At 26.1% G+C, this 26825-nt stretch overlaps 4 protein-coding genes and 2 non-coding genes across 7 annotated transcripts; 2 read left to right on the top strand and 4 right to left on the bottom strand.

Moving 5' to 3' along the window:
* The first annotated feature begins 116 nt into the window (after positions 1-116).
* Positions 117-1491, top strand: LOC122856892 (vesicle transport protein GOT1B). Its single transcript, XM_044158781.1, has 4 exons — positions 117-291; positions 485-576; positions 661-839; positions 922-1491. Exons 1-4 carry the CDS (start codon positions 267-269, stop codon positions 1046-1048), a joined length of 423 nt encoding a protein of 140 aa, XP_044014716.1. The 5' UTR covers positions 117-266; the 3' UTR covers positions 1049-1491.
* Positions 1492-2320: 829 nt separating this feature from the next.
* Positions 2321-6247, bottom strand: LOC122856860 (ADP,ATP carrier protein 2). Its single transcript, XM_044158734.1, has 5 exons — positions 6015-6247; positions 4310-4737; positions 3339-3600; positions 3014-3248; positions 2321-2923 (listed from the first exon to the last, which is right to left on the bottom strand). The coding sequence occupies exons 2-5, from the start codon at positions 4470-4472 to the stop codon at positions 2681-2683; spliced, it is 903 nt and encodes a 300-aa protein (XP_044014669.1). The 5' UTR covers positions 4473-4737; positions 6015-6247; the 3' UTR covers positions 2321-2680.
* A 45-nt stretch (positions 6248-6292) lies between these two features.
* On the top strand, positions 6293-26610 carry LOC122856736 (protein furry). 2 transcript variants are annotated; one of them, XM_044158526.1, is made up of 20 exons: positions 6293-6503; positions 6770-6837; positions 6926-6961; positions 7276-7440; positions 7511-10196; positions 10271-10447; positions 10960-11106; positions 11503-11673; positions 11804-11953; positions 12195-12364; positions 12430-12698; positions 12846-13000; positions 13089-13252; positions 17395-17589; positions 18822-18958; positions 19909-23422; positions 23686-23852; positions 23927-24001; positions 24357-24530; positions 24615-26610. In XM_044158526.1, the coding sequence occupies exons 2-20, from the start codon at positions 6783-6785 to the stop codon at positions 26211-26213; spliced, it is 10206 nt and encodes a 3401-aa protein (XP_044014461.1). In that variant the 5' UTR covers positions 6293-6503; positions 6770-6782; the 3' UTR covers positions 26214-26610. The 2 variants fall into 2 exon arrangements, with proteins under 2 accessions (XP_044014461.1, XP_044014462.1); XM_044158527.1 differs by lacking the exon at positions 10960-11106 and having other exon boundaries at positions 6336-6503.
* Positions 12731-16782, bottom strand: LOC122856841 (thyrotropin-releasing hormone receptor). The gene is made up of 3 exons (XM_044158704.1): positions 15657-16782; positions 13759-13945; positions 12731-13428 (listed from the first exon to the last, which is right to left on the bottom strand). The coding sequence occupies exons 1-3, from the start codon at positions 16527-16529 to the stop codon at positions 13280-13282; spliced, it is 1209 nt and encodes a 402-aa protein (XP_044014639.1). The 5' UTR covers positions 16530-16782; the 3' UTR covers positions 12731-13279.
* On the bottom strand, positions 19253-19325 carry Trnaa-agc. Its single transcript has one exon. It is a non-coding gene; the product is annotated as a tRNA-Ala (tRNA).
* Trnaa-agc lies at positions 19601-19673 on the bottom strand. The gene has a single exon. It is a non-coding gene; the product is annotated as a tRNA-Ala (tRNA).
* Positions 26611-26825: the final 215 nt, after the last annotated feature.

The following is a 26825-nucleotide window of genomic DNA, read 5'->3' as shown; positions in this document are numbered from 1 at the left end:
AAAAAAGGTATACTAATTGCTTTTTCAATTGTTTATAATTATTATTTCAGTATTATTTATACATATATTTTGTCTAGAGAGTGTAAATTATGCGCCACGACTTCCTCAAGTGACGTGGACTCAGAGGTTAGGTTTGTTATTCTAGTTGGCAGATGATGTTACAATTACAACACAATTTATATGTTATAAATTTATTCATACAACAATTTTAATAAACAAATTAATAATTTAATCAACCTACAATAAGGCCTATCTAATCCACAAATATGTTTGAAATATCAGACACACAGAGTAAGTATTTAATTTATCTAATTTGACATAAATTTACATCAAAATAAACAACAAAATAAAAAAAAAATCAATTAGAAAAATATGCTAATAATCAATATGTTTTGTTTAAAATTAGAAATATAATTAACCTGTTAATATAAATTAATTAATGATGAATATTAAATAATTAAATTAATAAATTTATTTATTTTAGAAATCGGAGTTGGCCTTGCTGGCTTTGGAATGTTTTTCTTGTTCCTTGGTGTTTTGCTGTTGTTTGACAAGGGTCTTCTTGCCATTGGAAATGTAAGGCACCATCATCATCAATTTAAAATAAATAATATTGAATAAAAATAAACAATAATTAATGAATTATTTTATAATTTACAGTTGTTGTTTATATCAGGACTTGGATGTGTCATTGGACCAAAACGTACATTCAGCTTTTTCTTTCAAAAACATAAATTAAAAGGAAGTTTGGCATTTCTTGGTGGTATTGTTATTGTTTTAATTGGATGGCCAATTGTTGGTATGATCATTGAAACATATGGTTTTGTTATTTTATTCAGGTATGTGTTTTAAAAAAATCTCAATTAATTTATTCAGTTTTTATTTATTGTTTTGTTAATTAAATTATCAAATTATTTACAGTGGATTTTTACCAGTTGCTGTTAATTTTTTGAGAAGAGTTCCAATATTAGGAACATTCTTAAATATGCCAGGAGTCAGTAAAATATTAGACATGATTGCTGGAGATTCCAACAGGACAACTGTATGACCATAATTAATAATAATTACAATTAATTAATTAACAATTAAACAGCACTGTAAATATTGCAAAAAACAACTTAAAAAATGCACTCAGTCATACAAAATCATTTCACCTAAAATGTCATCTCTTATAAAGTTGATTTTTTATTATAGAAAAATTTTTCTTTTACTTTTTGTGTCATTCCATTTACACCTGAGTGTTTAAATATATAAATTACAATTAACAATTAACACGACTATTGTCAAGTAATAATTAAAATGCCCATTAAGTGTATTTAATTTATAAAACAATTATTTAATCAAAAGAAATAACAAAATATATTATTGTACAATAATCAAAGATTCATATGTACGTACTTTGTAATTTAATTGAAATAGACAATGATTTAGTTGAGATAAAAAAAAAAATATTTATCAAAATAAATGTTAAGTAAATTAATTATATAAAAAGCTAGATATTGATTAATATTCCTAACAAAAAAAAAAAAAAAATTATAATTGTTTCAGAGTTAACAAGCAGACTGATGGCCTTTGAAAAAAAAAAAAATTCTTTTATCATTAAATAATTTATTGTTATTTTATTTATTACCCATTTTTAATTTATTATTTAATTTCAGATAAAATAGACCATTAAAATAATTTGAAATGATAATTTTTTTTTTTAAATTAGTCAATAAAAAATTAAACTCTTGGTGACCTCAATTTTGTGAACTTTGAATAGAGTAACTTGTTGAAAAAAAAAAAAAAAAGAAACAGCTTTAAATTTAACCCAACAATAGAAAAATTTATTGAGCAAATTTTTCTATAAACAAATTGAAAAAAAAAATTAATTAATAAGGTTTTAAATAAAGTACAAATTTACTATTAATTGTTTTTTATATTTTTTTATATTTATGACATTTTTATCTGCATACATCCTAACATGAACAGAAATCAGATGCATAACATTAATTTTAATCGTTTCAATTATTAATTTTAAATAATAATTTATCTTACACATTGTTGTTCTGGAGTGCGAAGTTTAATTAATTTAATTTAAATTAAACCCTCTAAACATGATATTAATAAATCATTAATTCGTTTTATAATTATTTATCGTTGATCGTAATTTTATAATATTCAAATTATTACGAATTAATATTCTACAATGGGCCGAGAGTTTATTGAACAAGGGCAGCCCAGGTCTACGCACCCCGTCATCGTCGTCGATTGATGTTACATTTGTTTGTTTGTTTGTTTTTTTTTCAAGTTTTGTGTTTATTAATTAAAAAAAAAAAAATAATTTACACGTCCCTATTATGATTTGTCAATTAAAATTATTAATACCCCAATATTTTTTTACTTTCTTATTAATTCATCTTAAATTAATCCCGTTTATATTTTATAATTTAAACTAGAAAAAAAAAAAAAAATTAATAATAATAACGAGATCATGCATTTGGATGATTAAAACATTGTCTAGTGTGTTATTATTTTTCTTTTATTTTTTTTAGTCTTTGAGGATGAAGGTATAGTGTGTCTCTCTCTCGATGTTATTTATTTTTTTTAAAGATCTTATTTGGAACGTTTGAGGATGAGGAAATTATAATTTTGTTTTTTTGATGAATTAATTGATGTTGTTATTATTATTTAAAACTTCTTAAAGAAGATTTTTAATTTCGTCATAGAGTACCAAGACAAGGGCACCACCAGTACCACGAAGAACATTGGAGAATGCACCCTTGAAGAATGCAGAGCCACCTTCTGTTCTGTAGATTGTACCCCAGCAGTGCATGGTGCTCTTGTAGAGCATTTCACTTTGTGCACGTCCAGATTGCATCATCATACGTCTACGTACTGTGTCAAATGGATATGACATGATACCAGCAACTGTTGTTACAACCTAAATAATTAAAAATTAATTATTAGAAAATTATATAATTATAAATGATTCATAAAGTATAAATTGAATGAGATTGATAATTTTAATTACCTGTGCAATACCCCATGAAACAAGGAATGGAGTTTTCTTTGGGTCTGGAAGCATACCACGAGCGGTATCATAGAAACCAAAGTATGATGCACGATAGATAATGATACCCTGGACTGATACACCAAATCCACGGTAAAGACCAGTAAGACCATCAGACTTGAAGATTTTGGTCAAACAGTTACCAAGACCAGTGAATTCACGATCACCACCAGCTTTACCAACATCAGCAGCCAATCTATAAAATGAATCAACAAAGTAATGATTATTATACTTGCACAAGATAATTGTGTTTATTTTTCTTATTGATTTGTCATTTATTATTTACCTTGTTCTTGCAAAATCAAGTGGGTAGACAAAGCAAAGTGATGTTGCACCAGCAGCACCACCAGATGCAAGATTACCAGCGAAATAACGCATAAATTGAGTATTTTTGTCAACACCACCAAGGAAAACTTGCTTGTATTTGTCCTTGAATGCAAAGTTAAGTGCTTGAGTTGGGAAATAACGGATAACATTGGCCATGTTACCACGCCAAAAACTAGCGAAACCTTGTTCTTTTGGGATACGGACGAAACAATCGACCATTCCTGTAATTAAAAAAAAAGGCATTCATTAATTAACATGTTTATTTTTTATTATTAAAATTATCCTGATAGCCACGTTGTGATTCTAACCTCCAATGACATTTCAAAATGGCTGCCTTAATTGGCCAAAAAAATTCAACAATTATCATGATTTTAAAACAAATTGTCTTTCTATAACAAACAATCAACAAATTGTTGGAATAATATCTACAAAGGTACAATGTCAAGCCAACAATGGCAAGTTACATAAAGAGCTGCAGAATTTAACAAATAAAAAAAAACAGAATTCAAAGATCTTGACGTACATGACCTCGTTTAACATCCAAAAAAAAAAAAAGAAAAAAAATCATGACACTGACTCAATTTATTTTGTCACATGTTCAAGTATTTTTATTTTTTTTTTCAGCAAGTCTTACGAGGTCATCCACCACGTCGAGGACTTTGAATATTTAATTTAAAAAAATTGGAAAAAAAGCTCATTACATAAGACTGATTGTTAAATTAATATTTTGAAATGAATATAGGGGTTGATTTATCAAGGTTTCAATGAGTTTATATAATCAGGTTTATGTAATACATATTGTCGGGTCGTGGCGTGGATCGATTCATGATGCGGTCCAACATGGCCGACTTCTCGTGATTAATGGCATGAGGCCGAGGGTCCATTAGACAATTAAAATAATTTTTTCTGGAATTTTTTTCAAGTACTTACCCTTGTAACGTTGGTCTTCTGCAATTTGCTTGGAGATGTGTTGTACTTGAAGAAGTAATTTAACACGTTCAATTGGTGCTACAGCAGTTTTTGAAATTGCTGCTGATACACCACCAGCAATAAAATCCTTAGCAAAGGCAACGGGATCAGCAAGTCCTGACATTTTGATTGTTTTTTTAGTTTTTTAACTTTTCTTTTAAATAATGGGATGAAAAAAAAAATGGAGTGTTCTCCAATTTTATTAAATTTATAAAGGTGTGGCGTTGACGCGCGCTTAACGACGAGTGATCGAGTTGGAGCAAGATGAGTTGGTGTTCTTCTCGATGATGACGGCTTACCCTCTCTCCTCTAATTATAAAATGCGCTGATCACGTGAAATTTTATCTGCGCATGTGTTACAAACTTCAGTTTGCTTTGTGAATCGTATTCTAATAATTAAAATAACATAATATTTATTATTATTTTCAATGTCAAATCATTGATACTATCTTAATTTAGGATTTACTATTCATTTTTATCAATTAATTCAAATTATTTTTGCTAGTTTTTGTAAATTCTTATTTGACATTTAAATCTCTATTTTTTACCGCTTATTTTTATGGAATTTTATTTATGGAATTGGACTATTCAGGGATAGGTTGAAAGTCAGGGTCGTGTTTCTCTATTCGGAATGCACGGATCATCCCCCAGATGACCCAATTTTTTATTGCAAATATATATATTGTTTTTTTAATTTTAATTCTAATCACATAACAATATTATTTTTTTTTTAACTTCTATTTTTGACTTGGAATTTTTAGTTTGTCAATATTCAAAATATACATGTGTATCTAATTTTTTAATCAGTGTTATCAATTATTTTTAGGTGTTTTCTCTCTCTTTTTATTTTACAATTTTTAGGGCATGCGCAAAAAAAAAAATGAAAATGTCCACCATTACCCGGGAATTTTCAATAAATTACATATTTTTTTTGTGTTCGTTACATAAATGAGAATTAAAATTGATAAATTATCTAGAAAAAAATATTTATTTGGATTATTTTATATATTTTTTAATTGTTTAAAATAAGGAAGAAATAATTTGGTTTGACTTTCGACCATGAGAAGAGTAGAAGACAAGGTCAGATAACATTGGATTATTTAAAAATCGGTCAACGGGACACATGACAAATAAATTTATTACGTAATCATTGGCAATTGTCCCAACAAATCGTCACACAAAAATTTCTAAGCCACAAGATTTTCTAACAAGACTCGCAAGAGTTCAATGAAGCAGTCGTGAAAATTTTTTTATTTATTTTTCTTTCATTCTTTTTTTTTTCTGCAATTATTTGGTATTTTTTTATTTTCTTTCATCAGTTTGTCAATGTAGCCTTGGAATATATCGAAAAAATTTATTTTTAGATACTCTAATAAGCGTATGGCTTGTACATTAGAGGAAGAGATAATGGACCTTGTTAAAAACGAGACTAATGCCAAATAAAAATTATATCAAAATTATAAATAATAAAAAAAATAAAATAACTATCTTGGCAGTTGGGGGGTTTTTTTTGATATTTTAAACGATTAAATTGTGATGATATTTATTTCACGAAAGAATTTTTATGTATTAGGTGTCTGGTAATTTGATAGACCTTGTAAAACGATCAATTATTTGCATTAAATTACAATGAATATTGATTTATCAAAAAATATATATAAAATACCTTTAAATTGAATTAAAACATAACCTCAACTTGAATGACTTAAAAAAATATATAAATACTTGAATTAATTGTAAACTTTATCACTGATTATTAATAAACAAATTAATATAATTAAACTTTATTAATATTTTGCAAAAAATATATATTTTGACATATTTTTTTTTTGAAAAAATTGAATTGTCAAATGTTGGAATTTATAACTCCTGCCATCTTTCATGTTTCTCGTCAAGCTTGCAGGAAAATAAAAATGGCTGTCAGCCGGAAAAAAAAAAGAATTGTTTTTTTTTTTCTCCTGTCAAAAACAATTCATCCGTGTTTTTTTTTTTTCTGTCAAATGTCATAGTTTAATTTGATTGATATTTAACTTTGAAGATAATTAATTTTCTTTGATTAATTGTTTGACAATCCATTGTTGTTTTGATAAAATTAAAATGACATTATTGTGATCTATTTTTATTCAACAAACAAAAGGAATCATTGACATCACAGGTTACAAATATATAATCTTGTTTATTTTTTTTTTTATCAGCCATCTACAACGCAATTACAAAAACAAAAAATCTCAAAAATTTAATTTAAATAGATGATTATAGATTAATTAATTAAACATGATTATCATTTTCGAATGTAATTATATTATTAAAATATCCTATGACCTAAATACAATAATTATTATTTAATGTCATTAAATAAAACATAGCTTATCTATTCAAGATAAACTTTATCAAAATAATCAACTATTTTTCTTTGTTTAGAAATGAATTATTAATGACAACAAAAATGTTTCCTGAAATTGAGACATCAATTGAAAATATGAACGAGAGTAAGTAATTTAATAATACAAATGAAGCCTCATTTAAATAATAATAAAAAACAATTTTATTTGATAAATCAATTTGTTTTTTGTAAAGGTGGTGAGAATCAACCTGATGATAATACCCACACTGGTAAGTACATAACATGAGCATTAACGTCATTTCAATGTCACAAAACCACGTGTTATTATCAGACAAATGCCAAATGCAACGTAATAATTAAATTATTATAATATGCTAAAAAAAAAATAACATGTATATAATTGGTATTTTTAAGTATTGAATAACTTGAGGGCTTCATTGTCCAGTAGTTGAACTTGATCTTGTTGTATTTGTCTGTTGTTTGAATAAAAACATGTGTTAATAATTTATAATCAATAAAATTATGAAAATATATTCAAAAATTATGTTTTTTACATCATCATCATCATCATCAACATCATCAGAACAAAATGAGGGAAGATCAATTGGACAAAATGATGCACCAATTGATTCTGCTACTGATACAATTGCACCATGTCAAGAATCATTGACAACTCATGGATCTGTTCAAGTTGAAAAAAGTGATGTTGCTAGTATTTATACAGCAAGTACATCTGTATCTGGATATGGTAAATAAAATTAGCTATTTATAATGTTGAGTGAAATATTCAAGTGTTGATTAATTTAATTTAATTTTAGAATCAAGTTCAAGTAGAATGAGTGCAATAACAGTTTTATTACCTTGGGGTGCTCAAAAAGAAACAATAAAACCTCAACAAATTGAAGATCTTGATCTTCGTCCAGGTGAATATGTTATGCGTACATTATTTGCTGATTTTGCAAGTCAAGCAGAACGTAAAATTGAAGCAGTTATGATAGAAACAGAAAAACCATTATCAAAAGTACTTCAACGTGGTGAAGATTCACAATTTGATCAGTTATTATTAGCATTTGGTACTGTTGCTGAGCATTGTTTACCATCAATATTACGTGCATTATTTAAATGGTATGAACGTCAATTAGTTGAACAAGCTAGTGAAAAAAAAGTATCTGGTAAAGAAGATCAAAAAGGTAAATCAATAATGTCATCAATAGTATCTGGTTCAGTTGAAACAGTTGAAAAACCAGAAGCTGATTTATTACAAGAACGTCGTGATTTAGCTGTTGAATTTATATTTTGTTTAATGTTAATTGAAATATTACGACAATTATCATTTCATCCTGGACATGAAGATATTGTTAATGACATTGAAAATATATCATTTAAACATTTTAAATATCGTGAAGGTATACAAAATGAACCAAATGCAATAAATATACATATTATTGCTGATTTATTTGCTGAAGTTATTGGTGTATTAGCACAATCACGTTTTTTAGCTGTTAGAAAACGTTTTATGATTGAACTTAAAGATTTAAGATCAAAAGAACCAGGACCACATACAACACAATCAATAATATCATTATTAATGGGTATGAAATTTTTTCGTGTTAAAATGGTACCAATTGAAGAATTTGAAGCATCATTTCAATTTATGCAAGAATGTGCACAATATTTTTTAGATGTTAAAGATAAAGATGTTAAACATGCACTTGCTGGTTTATTTGTTGAAATATTAGTACCAGTTGCTGCTGCTGTTAAAAATGAAGTTAATGTACCATGTTTAAAAAATTTTGTTGAAATGTTATATTCAACAACATTAGATATGTGTACTAAATCAAAACATAGATTAGCAATATTTCCATTGGTAACATGTTTATTATGTGTTAGTCAAAAAACTTTTTTCTTACAAAATTGGCATTATTTTTTGGCAATGTGTTTATCACATTTAAAAACACGTGATACTAAAATGTCGAGGGTTGCACTTGAGGCATTATATCGTTTATTATGGGTATATATGATTAGAATAAAATGTGAAAGTAATTCAGCAACACAAAGTCGTTTACAAAGTATTGTTAATTCATTATTTCCAAAAGGTTCAAAAGCTGTTATGCCAAGAGATACACCATTAAATATATTTGTTAAAATAATACAATTTATTGCACAAGAAAGACTTGATTTTGCTATGAGAGAAATTGTATTTGATTTATTATCTGTTGGTAGACCAGTTAAAATTATATTAACACCAGAAAGAATGAGTATTGGTTTACGTGCATTTCTTGTTGTTGCTGATAGTTTACAACAAAAAGAAGGTGAACCACCAATGCCAAGAACAATGGGTGTATTACCATCTGGTAATACAATGAGAGTTAAAAAAACATTTTTAAATAAAATGTTAACTGAAGATACAGCGCGATCAATTGGTATGTCATCATATTTTCCACATGTTAGACGTGTATTTGTTGATATATTACGTGCACTTGATGTACATTATGGACGTCCATTAATGATGACAAGTACACAAAATTTTAATAAAGAACCAGATGAAATGATAACTGGTGAAAGAAAACCAAGAATTGATTTATTTCGTACATGTGTTGCTGCTGTACCACGTTTAATACCAGATGGTATGACTGGTGCTGAACTTGTTGATTTATTATCACGTTTAACAGTACATATGGATGAAGAATTACGTGGTCTTGCATATCAAAGTTTACAAACATTAGTATTAGATTTTTCTGATTGGCGTCATGATGTTATACTTGGTTTTACACAATTTTTAATACGTGATGTGCAAGATACATTTCCACAACTTGTTGATAATGGCTTAAGAATGTTATTACAATTATTAACATCATGGAAAAATTCTCTACTATCACCAAATACTAGAACCAAAGAACAAAATGATAATAATCGTATTTTAAATCAAAGAACTGATGCTCATAATAATAGCAACAATAATAGCAGTAATAAAAAAAATGATAATATTAATATTGGACAAAAAAATGAACAAATAACAAGTGTATTTTATCTTGTTGAAGGTTTTGCACTTGTTATGTTATGTAATTGTCGTTTATGTCCGCGAAGAATTGCTGTACATATATTACGTGAAGTTAAATTATTATTAAAAACCATTGGTAATATTGAAAATCAACATGAACAATCAGTTATTGATGTTATTGATGCAACATGTCCATTAGCATTAGAAAAATGTTATCATATGTTACCACCAGCTGAAAAAGCTGCTGCTGCAATGACATCAAATGTTGATTTATTATGGATTGCTGAAAGAAGTTCATGTGTATGGACTGCTGGTTTTCATGATGAAAATAGTACTAAAAGTTCAAGTTTACTTAATTTAAGTGGTGCTGATCCATGGAGTACTTGTTTATTTACATTTTTAGAAAGAAATAAAGTACTTAGTTTATGTCCAACAGCAACTGCACATTCATGGCCAATTGTATTCAATAGAATTAATTCTTTATTTACTGTTGTTGATCCAACGTAAGTTTTTTATAGATCATTTTTTTTTTTAGCTATTTTATTTTATGAATATTTATACATGTTTTTTATTATAGACCAGTTAATGATAATCGTGCATCATTGTTAAGAAGTTCAACAGCTGTTAAAAAACCAATTAATGAGAGAGATGTTTATATGCATATTTGGAAAAATTATTTAACATTTGGATATCGTGTTGTTCCACCAATACCCAGTCCAATAATACGTTGTGCAAGTCCAGATTTAAGTCTCAGGTAATTTATTTAATTTATATTTAAAAAAAGAAAAATTAATTTTAATTATTAACAACATGAATGACTCATAGATTTCTGCATTGATTACTAACAATTTTAAAAAATATAAAAAAAAAAAAATTGATATTCATTGGTGCTGGGTTTTTTTTCATTAATTATGATTTTATTTTTCTTTATACTTTTATAATTTATTTTTTATTTAAAAACTCATCATCAAGTTTAGCAAATTTTTATATTTTCATTAATTTTTAATTTAAAACTTGCACTGCATCTCAAGGCGCATGGGTGTCTAGAATATAATTTAATATAATTTTTAATTATTTTTTAATTTTCAACTTTTAATTTTTACAATATAAAAGATAGTAATTATTTATTAATTAATTTTTTTTTTTTTGATAAGAAACATAACAAAGTAGTTAGTTGATAATCTATTATTTATATATTTTTTTAAAAAATTATTTAAAACTTTAAAATACATAAAAAAAAAAAAAAATATAAACGACCAAATTTAGTGGTCAGCATACGGTGGAGTTTGGTGTATTATGCATGAGTAAGGAGTTGAGTCAAAGTCTGGAGAATCTCGGTGGGGCACATACCCTACCGGGACGTTTTTCTGTACCTTCAATATCAGGAATCTACACCAGGCATAAACGTACCAGGTGAGCGAATAATAAACCCACCAAAAAAACAAACAAACAACAACAAAATTAACTTGAAAAATATTTTAAAAAACTAAATAACAAAAAAAAAACATTAATACTGGATAATTAAATGGTCGTTAATGCACTGGGTTTTTAAAAATTAATCAAATGTTTTTTCTTTTTTTTTTTTATAAATATTTATATGAATGCTAAATGTTAATTTTATTATCTCTCTGTCTCAATGTTGTAATTTGCTATGTACTTTATTACTGCACTTTTAATAAATATATTATTTTATTTATTTACAATAATGAAAAATAACAATCACAAGTAAAATAATTAATTGACTTTACAGAGAGTTAGAAATTGATAAATCAATTTTATTAAATAATTTGGAATTTTATAATTTTTTAGTTCATCACCAGATAGTTTATCAGCTGAAAGAGGTGATAATAAATCACCAGGTACAAATGCAAGTCCAGCAGCACTTTATAAATTAACTGTACCATTATTAAGATGTGAATCTGTTGATGTACGTGATGCTGTTGTTCAAGCTATTGGAAAAGTTAATGCAGATGCTTTAAAGTAATTATTTAATATTGTTTTTTATATTTTAACATTATTTTTTTTTATTATCATGTTTATGAGTTTTTAATGTATATTACTTTTTCATTTAATGATCTTTGAGATATTTATTTGTCTTTTTTATTTTTAGGGATTTAATGGAAGAACTTGTGCCGTATATACGTGAAGCTGTTGATCGTAAACAAGAAAATATGCGTCGTAGAAGACGTAGGGATGCTCTTAGACTTCAACTTGTACGTGTACTTGAACTCGTTGCTGAATATGGAACATTTGGAATATGGTAAAAATATATATATTGTGTTTATTAAACCTCCAAAATACAAAATAATCTAAAATATTTATTTAAAAGAAAAAAAATCACTTCTTGTTTGAAGAAAATTTTTTCAAAATTTACATAATTTCCAAGTTTAAAAAATCTTTTTTTTTTTTCCCTCATGAATATTCTAATAAAAAAAAATTCAATATATTATTTTTTTTCCCATATTCAATATTGTAATTTATTTGTTTTCCTTTTTTTTTAGCCCAGCTGTTTTGGATCGTGAAACACAATCATTACATCCAACATTTGTTGAGTACATTGACGGTGCAAGAATATATCTTGAAAATGAAAATGACAAAGATGCACCATCAGTTCGTGATATTAAATTACATTTTTGTAATTTTATACGTAAAATGATAAAAAGTTTTTCACGTAAGTTTATTATTATAATTATAAAAATTACTATTGTAATTATAATATTTATTTTTAATTTTTAGTTGAAGCTTGTCATTCATTATTAAAACGTGATTTACGTAGAAATTTATTTACCCTATTTGCAACATGGTCTGGTCCATTTGGTAAACCATTAAATAGTTTATCTGCTTGTGATGATGAAAAATCATGTACAGAATTACAATTATCAGCATTACAAGCAATGAGTGGTTTATTATGTTGTGGTCCTTGTTTTAATCCACAATCATTATCAGAAGAGGGTGCAATTTTATATCAATGGTTAGATCTTCTTCTTGCCAGTAAAGATGAAAAGGTATTGTGGCTTGTATTAAATAAAAATATACATTTTTTTAAATTATTTAATTAATTTATTCAACAATTTAATTAGTTTATATTATTAATATTAATTATATTGTTAGATTGTTTATAATTATACATGGAATTTATATTGTAATTACAGATTTATGCACTTGCACGTGAAACAGTTGTTTTACTATTAGAGGGAAATCCAGATATTGGTACATTACTTGATTGGGTTGTTGATAGATGTTACACTGGTCTTCCACAAGTTGCAGATGGTTGTTTTTTAGCATTAGCAACAATATTCAGTGCCAGGTTAATAACAATAATTATATATATACATATTAAATAATAAAAAAATAATTGCTTGTTAATAATTTAATTTGTAAAATAATATTTTTAGGGAATATCCTTGTGATCATTATACGAGTGTTATTAATGTCAGTCTGATGAATACTGGTTGTCCACGAGCACCAGTACAAGATGCAGCATTTCAACTTTTACAACTTCTTGATCAAAGATTTTTTGGTAATATACGTCCATTACCAGCAGCTGAATTAGAAACTGGTAAGTTTTTTTTTTTCTTTTGTTTATTTACAAATTTTGGGATGTTTTATTTATTAAATTTTTTTTCTTTGAATTATTTTTAATTGATAAAGTCTTAAGTTCCTCACCAATATCAGACCATGGTACGTCATAGACAACTGTTCTTTGACGACCCATTGAACTTGATCTTCGAAAATCTATAAATACATCGAAACAAAAATTTATTATTAATATTAAATTCAAATGAAAAAAACATATGACATTTTATTTATTTTTTTTTTCAATTTGGGAATAAACTTTATCGGTATTTAAACAATAAAAAAAAATATATAGGTATTTATATAGACTGTTAAAACATGACTGTAAATATCATAAATCTATTTGAGAATTTCAAGTGGTTTGTTTATATCAAAAATAAAAAGAATAAATTATTCTAAAATTAGAATAAATATTTCAATACTTTTATTAACAAATTATGTATATCGGTTGGTGTTTTAATATTTTGTATTAGATAAATTGTATAATACCATTATTCGATATCGGTCTTGCTGAGTCTAATCTATGTGGACGACGTAGAATAATTCGTAAAACAGCGCTTCGAAAATTTTGTCCACTTGCACAGTAGAGAAAAAAATTTATTCCAAAATTTGTATCAAACAGTAAATTACAAATATGTTGGATTATTATTATTGAACGTGGTGGTTCTTTATCTGCCTGTAAATAAAAAATCAATTGAATTATCATTATTTTAAATTGATCACGTAATTCGAATTTCAAATAGAAAAATACTAAAATGATAATAAACAGTCTTATTTTTTTAATCGTAAATACATTAATCTGTCGATTATGATTTTTATTATTTGTTAGCTATGAAAACAGACAGCTTTTAATAATAATAAAATAGTTTAAATATTTAGTGATGATTTAATAACTTTGATCAACTAAAAAAATAGTAAATTTTATTTTTAATAGTTACAAAATCATAAGCCAATTTTGTAACAAAAAAAAAAAGGATACAAATTGAATTGAATTAATAACGTTTATCATGTTATTCATGTCCCTTAATTTTTTATTTAAGAAAAAAATATTTAAATTTAAAGTCTGTAGACATATTTAAGCCAGAAAAAAAAAATGACTTTTAAATTTACAGCTTTAAATTTACCTTCAAGCATAAATAAATTTAATATAAAATGAATTTATTATATCATTCAATCGTCTCGTAGATAATTGAGATGAAAAATAAAAAGGCTAGGCACTGAAAGACCCTGAAGATATATAAAGTTTCTGCTTTATTTTTTATTTTTTTTCCTTTTTCTCACCCACTATCTTTGGAAAACAATAAGTTGAGGGTAGATTAACCCTTGAAAGCCAGAAAATTACATGGTTAAAACAATTAACTAACGATTAGACATAACGTATGTCAGTATTAAACAATCTCATAAATTTTTTCCAACAAATAAGTTGATTTATCAAATAATTATTATTTTTATATACTATTTTATACTTTTTTTTATCTTTATCTTATTATTTTATTTTTATTCTTGACTTTTATCATCACATTCAATTTAACTTATCTTTTACAATATAAATTTTTATCTCGTAAAACTGTCTGTTAAATAAAACTACAATTCAATTATCATTTTTCAACTTTTATTTCTGCTATTTTTTTTTTTTTTTTCATTTTGTAATTCTCATCCTTTTTTTTTCTCTTTTTTAAATATAAAACTGTCACTAACACTTATGATAAAAGCATCAAACTTTTATTCAAAATCAATTTTTAAAATAAAAAAACAAATAAAATAAAAGTTGAAAAAAAGATTTCGAATAATAAAAATACAAAAAGTTTAATATATTTTTTTTTTCATTTAAAAAAGTAACAGTAAATTTTGTACTATTATTTAAAATTTTCTTTACTTTTTTTTTTGCAATTTCACAGAATGTGAATAACAAAAAAATAGAAAAATAAAACGTGATAAAATTCAAAACTTTTTTCATTTATAGCTCCCTTGAGTGTATTAAAATGTCTCCGTCCCCAAAAAAGCACCAAGGGACGAGACAAATATGAACAAGGGCTTATATTTTTTCTTCAACAACCCTCTCGTTAGTTTTCGATAAGCATTGTCTCCAAATAACAAAACCATAATAAACAAAAAAAAAAAATATATAACCCCATAAAAATTTGTATAAAAAAGAATTTTTTAAAATAGAAAAAAAAAAAAAACTTTAAAGCTCATTCCATCAGTAGTAATAAATTTTTTTTAAGAATTAAAAATTAAATATCTACCCCCTATTAAAAGAAACTTTTAAATTTAAAAGAATAAAAATTCACCCTTTCAATAATAAATAAAAAAAAAAAATTTACCCTAACGAATGAAAAACTTTTGAAATTAAAAAGTTGAAAAATAAAAAATATAGCAATATTTACCTCAAGAAATGCACGTACTCTCAACACATATGCTGGTAAATTAAAGCACAAAAAAACACTTGAAACAATTAATAACATTTTAGTAACTTTTTTTTGTGATACACCATAATTATATAATTTATTTTTCCGTTTTTTAATATTATTTGTTTGATTGTTTCTAAATTGTTCATTACACTGTATTGTTTTATGAATATTTTTAGTTTTAATTAATGTTTTACGTATATTTGATAATTTCCATATTGTTTTAATAATTAAACCATTTAATATAACAATAATACTAAATGGTATAACAAATGTTATAATTGTATCAACAACATTAAATATATTTGCCCATTTTTCCCATTCTTTAACAAGTATACAAATTGTTGTATTTGTTTTAATATCCATTTTAATTGGACTTGAAAACCATAATACTGGACAACATATTATTAAACCAAATAAACTTAATATTATTAATAATATTTTAGCACGTGTTACTGTACACATTGATTGACGTTTTAATGGATAACGTACAGCAACAAATCTTTCAATAGTAAATGTAACAACAAACCATACACTTAAAAAACTACATAATGTTGATAAATATACAAAAAATTGACAATAACCTGGTAAATTAAATATACCAACACCAATTATATTTAACCATGTTATAAATATTGATAATAAAAAAAATGTATCACTTATTGCTAATGCTGATAAGTACCAGCTTGATGATACACGACGCATTTTAGTACTAAAAAAAATATATACCGATAAACAATTACCAAAACTACCAAATAATACAAGCACTGGTGTGTAATAAAATTGTACTGTGAATATTATTGTTTCAATTAAATCTGATTGTGCTGTTTTATTTGCATTATCTTCAGACATTTTATTTCTTTTAAATTAAATTTCGATTGATTAAATTATTTCTTTTTTTTTCGAAATATTTAATGTTAATTGTTTCGTCTGTTTATTAATGCTTTTAATTTACACATTTTTGTTTTTATTTGTGCTTTTATTTATGGTGATGATTTACTGTGGAAAATTATTGAATATAAATATATTTTTTTTTTGATCTTTTTATGAAAATGTTGCCACAGAGTTACCACCTATTTCTGACTATTCTGCAAGTAATATTGTGCTTGATAAAAGCCCGCCTTGTAAAATAATCTTTTAGCTTCTGCGCGTTAATAAAATATATAGAGCTTAAACGAGCTTTATTTATTTTAATTTTTTATTTTATAAAGTTTTAAATATCTCGATGTTTAAATTTACTGGATAATTTTTAGTCAATTTTTTTTTATACATTTAAAGCTTTATTTAATAATTTATTAATTTTTAGTTTCTTTTTTTTTTTTTATAAACAATTATTTTATATTTATCACTCTTGACTATAACACCTCCTACACATAAATATATAAATAATTTTATAAACAATTTATTAGATTTTTTTTTAAATTTTTTTCTTACACTTTTTATAATTTTTTTTTTTTAAGATTGATGTTAATCATTTTGTAAGTATATGTAAAAAAAAATTACCGCGATTATTATTGTTTCAGGTCACGAAATATTTAGATTTATTTTCGCATGTTTTATTGTCCATTTTTGTTATTGTTTTTTTATTTTTATTTTCATTTGATTAATGGATTTTATTTTTATATTTTTTCTTACTTTTTTTTTTCTTACCTTTTCTTAGATATTTTTTTTGTCTTTTTACTTTTTTAATATTTTATATTTTTTTTTTTTGTTACAGGTCATGAGGATATTACCCCAGGTGTTATACCAACTTTATCAGTGTCTGGTGGTCTCAATGGAGTATCAACAAATTCACCACAAAAAGCTGGTACACTTGATGCATTACTTACAAATTCATATTGTCGTAATCAAATGTTTCTTTCACGACAACTTGCCCAGCTTCATCCAGAACTAACAATGCCAATGTTTAGTGGTAAGTAATTATTAAATAAACAAATTAATTAAATTTTAAAAACTTTATTTTCATCATTAAATGTTCTTAAAATAATTCTATACAAAAAAAAAAGCTTACAAACCAACGACGAGCTTTAATAACAATTTCTTTAACATAAAAACTTTGTAGAAAAAAATTAAATTTTCTTCATTGAAAAATAATTCAAAAGGTTTAAATTCAAATATTACTTTTTTAAGCTTTTTTTTTATTTTAATTTATGACCATGAAAAATTAATTTACGAGAAAAAAAATAAAAAAAACCTAATGGATAAATGATTTATGATTATTATTTAAAAAATATTTTTAAATAACTTATATTAAATTAAAAAAAGATATTAATTTGTGGTTTTAATTAAAAAATTTTTCATTCAAATAATTAAGTCAAATGTGAATGAAAAAAAAAGTAATTAATGGTTATTTTATTGGCGTTGAAGATAATTAAAATTTAAATAAATAAAATTGAATGAAATTTATCAAAATAAATAAATATTTTTTGAATAAATGACAGCATCATTCAGGAATTATCTCTGCCATTTATAACGAAAACACTGATGTTACAATTTTATCTTATTTTTTGCTTCTCATCTCGTTCATCACATAACGAAAATTCATTTTGTCTATCTATTTAAACGTCAAACGTTTTTCATCTTGTTTTATTTTGTTATTATTATTATCCCAAATATAATACAAATTTTTATTCTTAAATTTACATTACCTCGAAACCTAAAAAGTCTAAAATCTAGAACATCAACAAATTAATTTTAAATCTTTTCTTTTTGCATTCCATTTTCACATGAAATGTGTTGTTTTTTTTTTTTCAAAATTTTATTATTATTAAATACCTTTTTGTCGAAAGCACTTTCCTTATCTTTTTTTTTTTTTTTTTTGTTTATTGAGTAGAGTTTATCGCTTATCCAGTGATGGAATAATCGTAATTGAAAGCGTAACATCTGTCCATCATAATATTTTTTTACCACTTTCCATCAACTCGTCGACAACTCATCTACCACAAGGTCAAATTGAATATTAAAAAAAAGCTCTAAAGCTTTTATGTAATTTTCATTATTATTAGATTATAAATTTAAAAAATATAAATATAATATTTAATAATAAATAAAAGAATAATTAATTTAAAATTGATATTAGTTTTTCAATTTATTTATGTTTCTTTTGTTCATTAAAAATAATTTAATTATTTTTTCATTTCACAGAAATAACACACAGATTTCAAACAGCAAGACGTGAAGTACGACAATTATTGTTGCAATATTTATTACCATGGCTTCATAATATGGAACTGGTTGATCCAAATGTACCACCACCATCAAATTCATCAAGTTATTATCAGGTATTATTAGCTTTTTTTTTTAACATTAAAATATTAATTTTTTATATTTATAGAAATTTTAAAAATGATACATTATCATAATTAATTTTCTTAGCTTCAAAAAATTTTGTTGACAGAGTTTTAATTACAAAATTTAAGTCAATTTAAAAAAGTCATAATGGTTTTTAGGGTTTTTCGAGAGTAATGACTAGGGTAAAAAAAAATACGTATAATTATATTCATTATGTAAATTTTTTTGATGAGATTAAGACGGTCGAAAAAATAATTTCGAAATGAAAAAAAAAATATTTCGACTGGAGGTGCCGGGCATCGATCCCGGTACCTCTCGCATGCTAAGCGAGCGCTCTACCATCTGAGCTACACCCCCATTACGATACACCCTAATTTTCTAGGTCCAGGTCATATAGAGTTTCCAATTTGTTCTGCCTAAAAATCATATAATAGAATTTAAAATTTACCTTATCAATTAGTTTATTTTTTATTGGAAAATAAAGACAAATCATATTGAAGATGAAGATATTATTAAATAGCTCATCAAGCTTTAAAAAAAAAAATGTTTAAATAATTTTAAAAAAATATTAGATAAAAGAAATGTGTACATGTTTTTTTTTTAATTGTTAAATTTGGCAAAAAGATATTCTTTGGAGGTGCCGGGCATCGATCCCGGTACCTCTCGCATGCTAAGCGAGCGCTCTACCATCTGAGCTACACCCCCAGGTGTTTGTACCGGTTCAATTGATCCTTAAAAGTCCAATTCGAAGTCTGTTCTTATCTTAAATAAATACGAGGCAGTGAAAGGTAAATTTAGAGCATGTTAGAAAGGCCAAACATACACGAGTATCTACCATGAATGAAAATAAATATTTACTCAATTGATTGATGACATATTGCTTGTTAACAGAAGGTACCAATGATCATTCAATAATTATATGATGAATTTTTAATTTCAGTACTACACAAGTGATGTTGGACGTGGTGGAAGTAAAAAAGAAGGATGGGGTAGTGCTGAAGCAACTGAAATGGTTTTAAATAATTTATTTTACATAACAACAAAATTTTCTGATGAACATCCAAAAGAAGTTGAAGAGTTATGGTCAACTCTTTGTGGTTGTTGGCCAAATAATTTAAAAATAATAATTCGTTATTTAATAATTGTATCGGGTATGGCACCACAAGAACTTTTACCATATGCAAAACGTGTTGTATTATTTTTAGCTCGTTCAAGACCAGAACGTTTAGTTGATGAAATGATGAGTGAATTACAAACAGTTGAAACATTAAATTGTTTAATTGAACGTACTGAAACACCACCATTTTATCGTTTAACATCAATGAGAAAAGCATCATCACATTCAGATGCACCAGTTGCTGATCCAGGTAATCCATCACGTGATTTATCTATTGAAAAAGGTACAATACATACTAAACGTCATTCTGGTGAGGATCCAGTTAAAACTGGTAGTAAATCAGATACAGCATTGCGTACATTAGCTAATTATAATTCACAAAAACCAGAAAAAACAAGAACAACATCTGGACCAGCAATATTGCCAGATGATTTATCAACATTGACAAATGAAATTGAAATAAATGATGATGTTTATTTATCAAGAAATAACAGCAACAACAACAACAACACTAATAACACTAATAATAATCAAAATAATAATAGTAATAATAGTGGTGTTAATAGTAATAATATTATTAATACCAATAGCAATAGCAACGCAAACAACAACAACAACAATAATAATAGTTTAATAATACCAATACAAATTAATGAAAAAGAAAAATTTGATATACCACAACCACATCCATTACCAATGCCTGAATATGGTGGTTATTTTGCTCCATTAACTGAATATTTACCAGATGCATCACAGCCAATAAGTGGTTTTCATCGTTGTAATATTGCTGTTATGTTATTAACTGATGTTATTGTTGATGGTATATCATTAGATTGGTCAATTCATGTACCATTAATGTTACATATTATATTTCTTGGTTTAGATCATTCACGTTTTTTAGTACGTGATCATTGTCGTCTTTTATTAATAAATTTACTTGTTGTATTGAGTGATCATCGTGATCATCTTGGTGTTGCACGTGTATTATTAGCAGCTAAAACAGAATCACTTAATCTTGGTTTAACAACACCAGCATTACCAATACATTTACATAATTTTACTGAAGTTGATCCTGAATTTGATAGTTATTTATTTGGACCAACAATTGGTAATCAAATTTTAACACCACCAAGAACAAATTCACCACCACCACCAGCACCAGTTGTAGCAGCAACAGCAGCAGCAGTAGCAACAGTCGTACCATCACCACCACCATCAACACCACCACAACAACAACAACAACAATTACAATCATCATCAAGTTCATTAACACCACAAATGCAATCACCATCACCACCACCTCCACCACCAATGCCACCATTACCCCTAATTTCAACAAATATAATAAATGATGATATTTATTTAATGAAAAATAATTCATCACCAATACCAACATCATTAGAATCATCACCAAGTCATTCACCAGTACCAACAAATTCATTAACACCACCAAATTCAACAATACACGTAACAGATATTAAAGATACATCAATAATTGATAATCAATTAAGACCATGGACAAATAATGGTATTAATAACAATAATAATAATGATAATAATAATCAATTACCAGTTATTGTAACACCAGAAGATGCAATAAATTGGACTGGTACACAACTTGCTCCAAATATGCCAATACAAGATATTATAAAATCATTAATAAATTTTTTATCAATTAAAACACAATTGCTATGGAATTATGAAGATATGACTGCTAAAATATGGTATGTTAAAAGTGCTGAACAATTGACAATTTTATTACGACATGTATTAAAAATATTTCGTGATTCATTACCACAAGCACATATATCACAAAGATGGGCTGAAACAGCATTACAACTTGGTTTATCATGTTCATCACGTCATTATGCTGGTAGAAGTTTACAAGTATTTAGAGCACTTAGAGTACCAATAACATCACGTATGTTATCTGATATATTATCAAGACTTGTTGAAACTGTTGCTGAACAAGGTGAAGATATGCAAGGATATGTTACTGAATTATTATTAACACTTGAAGCTGCTGTTGATTCATTAGAATCAGATTTTCGTCCACTTGATTTTATGAAAGAAATATTTAAATCAACACCAAATTTAAATAATAAAGAAACACCATCTGGATTAATTAAAAGAAATCAATGTATTGGTGGTTATCCAACTGGACAACATATGTTTTCACATTTAAATCAAATTGGACATACAAGAAGTACAAGTTATTCTGTTAGTTATTGTATGAGAAAAACAACAACAACAACAACTGCATCTAGTGGTGTTGGTGGTGGTGGTGTTGGTGGTAATAATAATAATATAAATAATAGTGGTATTATAAATATAAATGATAGCAAAGAAATTGATTCACGTAATTCAATAAAATATCCAGTTACAAATTTATCAAGATCAAGATCAGCACAATCATTAAAATTACTTGGTGATTCAGCAACACAAGATGATAAAATGACAATTTTAGCACAATTATTTTGGCTATCTGTATCACTACTTGAATCTGATTATGAACATGAATTTTTATTAGCATTAAGATTACTTGGTAGAGTATTACATAGATTACCACTTGATAGACCAGATGCACGTGATAAAGTTGAAAAATTACAACAACAATTAGGATGGAATTCATTTCCTGGTGTACATGCATTATTATTAAAAGGTTGTACATCACCAAATACATATGAACAAGTTGTTGTATTATTAAGTCAATTTACACCATTGCTAGATTTATCATTTATTGATCCAACACAAAATTTAGCATTTCCAATGAATGTTATATCATTATTACCATATATGTTACTTAATTATGAAGATGCTAATGAATTATGTATAAGAAGTGCTGAAAATATTGCTCAAGTATCTGCTGAAAAAGGAAAAAAACTTGATCATTTAGGAACAGTTATGACATTATATAGTCGTAGAACATTTAGTAAAGAAAGTTTTCAATGGACAAAATGTGTTGTTAAATATCTTTATGATACATATGCACATTTAAGTTTTAATATGTTGGCATTTTTAGTTGAAGTATTAGAAAAAGGACCAGCAAATATTGCATTACCAGTTCTTAGTATAATTCATTGTTTATTACATTATGTTGATCTTGCATCAAGAGCAGCACAACCAATTAATACTGAATTACTTCGTGTTATATCAAAATATGTTGAAGGACCATACTGGAAAGAAGCATTAAAAGTATTAAAATTAGTTGTAACACGTTCATCAACACTTGTTGCACCACCAACATCTGGTCATGGTTCATCTTGGGAATCATCATTGACATCACCACATCCAAGCTTTACTGATACTGAAATATTTACTAAAAAAGAATTACCCGGTAAGAAAAATTCTGTTGTTGATAAACTTTATTGTCTTTTGCATGTTTTAAAAATTTCAAACTAACTTGCATGTACTTTTACTATTTTACTACTATACTTAATGTCATCATCATCCAGGTGATGTTTACTAATTTATCGTTGTTGTAAAAAAAATATAATAAATGTTATATTTTTCGTTAAAACAAATCTGTTATTATTTTTATCATTTCAAATTTTACCATGATGTATTTCTTTTTTTTTTTTGGTGTATTATTTTATTTAGGCAGAACAATGGATTTTACATTTGATGTTATGAAAACACCTGTTATTGGAAAAAGATGGCTGAGAAGACAAATTGAAGATGATAAAATTATTGTATCACCAAGCATGTCATTATCACCAGCTGATAGTAATGCTATTTCTGGATGGAAAAGACCTTGGATGTCTCAGGTAAATTAATAATAAATATTTGTTAATAACAATTTTCATTAATTAATATTTTTTTTAATTGTTTTTTTTTTTAGGGAAGAGTTAGAGAGTGTCTTGTTAATCTTTTGAGACCTTTTGGACAACCAGTTGGTCTACCAAAAAGTCCATCTGTACGTATTGTTATTAATAATTATTTAAACAATCATATCATTGTTATTTTTTTTTAGGAAGAATACATTAGCACAATGACACTATGTAGCAAGGTAAATCGACTTGTCATTCAAGTGAAAAAAGAAAAAAAATATCTATTTATATTAAAATAAAATTTTGCACCTGTAAGCTTTTACACAATATATATATAAATTGTTATTTTTTATCTCTATATAATTTTCGAGTGAACACAAGTAGTCGATTATCACGCTAAAGTGTCATAAATGGGCTTCAATAAACAATAATTATTATTTTTCTTATTACAATTAATTAATTTATTATTTTGTTTTTTTTTTTTTTTTTTGTAAAATACAGGTGATATTTAGTCAAAGTTCAGATTTAATGGAAAGACAATCATCAATGGCATCATCAACTGAAGAAGTATCTGGTGCAAATAATGATTTAAGTGGTGGTTCTAGAAGAGACGATGAACAATTTGGAGTATTCAAAGATTTTGACTTTTTAGAGTATGAATCAGAGAGTGTTGAGGTAAATAATTTATTAATATTATTTCTTATTAAAAAACTTAAAAAAAAACATATAATAAATTTATTAATTTTTCAATTAATATAGGGAGAAAGTACAGATAACTTTAATTGGGGTGTACGTCGTCGTCCATTGAGTGAAGGTGAAGAAAAAGAATCAAGTTTTCGTATTTTTGAAGAATCATTATCTGAAAAAACAATATCATCATCAAAAAATACAAGTCGTCGTAGTGGAGGTGACGGTGGTGGAAGTGGAGGAGGCGGAGGAATCGGTGGAGGAAGCAGTGGTATTGGTAGCAGTGGTGTTGGTGGTATTGGTATAAGTAATATTAGTTGTGGTGGTATTGGCATAAGTGGTATGGGTAGTGGTATTGGTGGTATAGGTTTAATTAGTGGCTGTGGTCTTACTGAAGAATCATCAGATGATGAAATTGGTTCTGAATCACCTTTGGATGAAGTACCAAGTGGTCCTTGTATTGGACAAGATCAAATAATACAACAAAGTGGTTTATATCATCCATCATCATTATCATTAATACCAACAAGATCACGTAATGATTCATCAACACGTTCAGATACATCTGGTTCATCAACTGGTGATTTAGGTGATGTTACACCATGTAATGCATCACCAAATTTATCAGCATTAATGCCATTTCGTCAAATACATCGTGATGATAATGAAGAAATATGGTGTCAACAAATACAATTATTAATAAATAAAACATCAATAAATATACTTGATTATTTTAATTTATTAAATCGTATATTACGTGATGTATCAAGTAAATCAGTTGGTTTATCACGTGAAGCTGTATCATTATTAACAAATATATCATCATCATCAACATCATCATCTTCACAATTAGCTATTAATTTATCAATACATGCTGAATTATTAAGTACAAAAGCTGAATTACCATTTGTTTATTTTTCAGTACAATTATTTACATCACAAAGATTAAATGAAACATTAAAATTTTGTATGTTAGAAATACAAGAACATTTAGAAACATTTTTAGATAAAAAAGATCATGCAACTGAATGTCTTGATGCTATTAAAAGTACTCATAATGATGATAATAATTATCATAATGGTAATGATGATATGTTACTTGGTCTTGGACGTGCATTTTATAAATTACATTTTCAATTATTATTATTAATTGAAGCATCAAATAAAATGTTACTTGCATTAACAAAAGCATCAAGATTAACAAATACAAAATTATATGATTTATCAATTGATATATTAATTATGAAAACATCATTGTTGAAAGCACTTGAAGAAAGTACTGAAAGTGAAAGAGGTACACCAACACCAACACCAAGTCCAAGTCCATTACCAATGACAAATAATATTGATGAAATACAAAGAGTTGCTGATTTATTAAAATGTGGTAAATGGTCATTGGCACTTGATGCTGTTAGATTACATAGAGCACAATGGCCAGGTGAAGCATTTCATGATGATGATGATATAACAACTGCTGTTAATATGTATTGTAAATATATTGATTGTGAACGTAATGATTTATTTGTTATAACTAAAAGTGATAATGATATTATTGATATATTTGATAAACTTATGGAAAGTTTATTTCAAGTATTAGCTGGTGTTACTGGTCTTGAAGCAGCTGTTAAAGCTGGTAGAGCACAAAGTTCACATACTAAATCTGATTGTTAAATTATTCATTATTATTAATTAATTATTTTTATTTATCTTTTGCTATTTTATTAATTTTTAATTATTAATCCTGGTGAATTTTTTTTTTTTCTTTTTTATTTTACCTCTTTTTTTTTTTGGGAGAGATTCGAAATCATGTGATGTCTATCAATGTTTGATTAATTGATTGATATAGGTATATATATATTTTTTTTAGATCTATGAATTTATATATTGTGTTAATTGTCTTTTTTATAATTGATAATGAAAAAGATGATGTTGCAAAAAAATTAAATTAAATCAAATCAACGATGTTAGTGCTTGTAATCAATGTCAATTAATAAACAAATATACTTATACTTATTTAACAATATAACATGTTTTTATTTTACTTTTTGTAAGTTGAATTATCAAAGAAGGAGAGAGTGATTTAAATAGAATTACATAGAATTATAGAAATCGAAAAGGTGCTTCAAAAAAATTAAAAAAAAAAAAAAAAAAGTTGAATCTCTGAATGTTTTTCCCTCTCTCTCTCTCTGTCGTCATATTGAGTTCAGTCCCGCGCTCCAGCCAAGAAGAGTAGAAGACTGAAGAAGACTACTGACTAGAGAGACCTCTTTAATCTTCTTGGCT

Source organism: Aphidius gifuensis, linkage group LG5, assembly GCF_014905175.1.
Source record: "Aphidius gifuensis isolate YNYX2018 linkage group LG5, ASM1490517v1, whole genome shotgun sequence".
NCBI classification, from domain to species: Eukaryota; Metazoa; Arthropoda; class Insecta; order Hymenoptera; family Braconidae; genus Aphidius; species Aphidius gifuensis.
Note: the sequence above shows the minus strand (reverse complement) of the source record. Positions and strands in the feature narration are given on the sequence as shown.

Bases quoted from the DNA above. Each gene is read 5' to 3' on its own strand.
- LOC122856892 (XM_044158781.1), top strand. From the start codon at position 267: ATGTTTGAAATATCAGACACACAGA. The intron at 292-484 runs GTAAGTATTTAA...TATTTATTTTAG, and splicing joins TGAAATATCAGACACACAGA to AAATCGGAGTTGGCCTTGCT. The intron at 840-921 runs GTATGTGTTTTA...AATTATTTACAG, and splicing joins GGTTTTGTTATTTTATTCAG to TGGATTTTTACCAGTTGCTG.
- LOC122856860 (XM_044158734.1), bottom strand. From the start codon at position 4,472: ATGTCAGGACTTGCTGATCCCGTTGCCTTTGCTAAGGATTTTATTGCT. The intron at 3,249-3,338 runs GTAAATAATAAA...TTCATTTTATAG, and splicing joins CTTGATTTTGCAAGAACAAG to ATTGGCTGCTGATGTTGGTA. The intron at 2,924-3,013 runs GTAATTAAAATT...TTAATTATTTAG, and splicing joins TTTCATGGGGTATTGCACAG to GTTGTAACAACAGTTGCTGG.
- LOC122856736 (XM_044158526.1), top strand. From the start codon at position 6,783: ATGACAACAAAAATGTTTCCTGAAATTGAGACATCAATTGAAAATATG. The intron at 12,699-12,845 runs GTATTGTGGCTT...TTGTAATTACAG, and splicing joins TTGCCAGTAAAGATGAAAAG to ATTTATGCACTTGCACGTGA. The intron at 23,853-23,926 runs GTAAATTAATAA...TTTTTTTTTTAG, and splicing joins AAAGACCTTGGATGTCTCAG to GGAAGAGTTAGAGAGTGTCT.
- LOC122856841 (XM_044158704.1), bottom strand. From the start codon at position 16,529: ATGTCTGAAGATAATGCAAATAAAACAGCACAATCAGATTTAATTGAA. The intron at 13,946-15,656 runs GTAAATATTGCT...TTTTATTTACAG, and splicing joins GAGTACGTGCATTTCTTGAG to GCAGATAAAGAACCACCACG. The intron at 13,429-13,758 runs GTATTATACAAT...ATGTATTTATAG, and splicing joins AAGACCGATATCGAATAATG to ATTTTCGAAGATCAAGTTCA.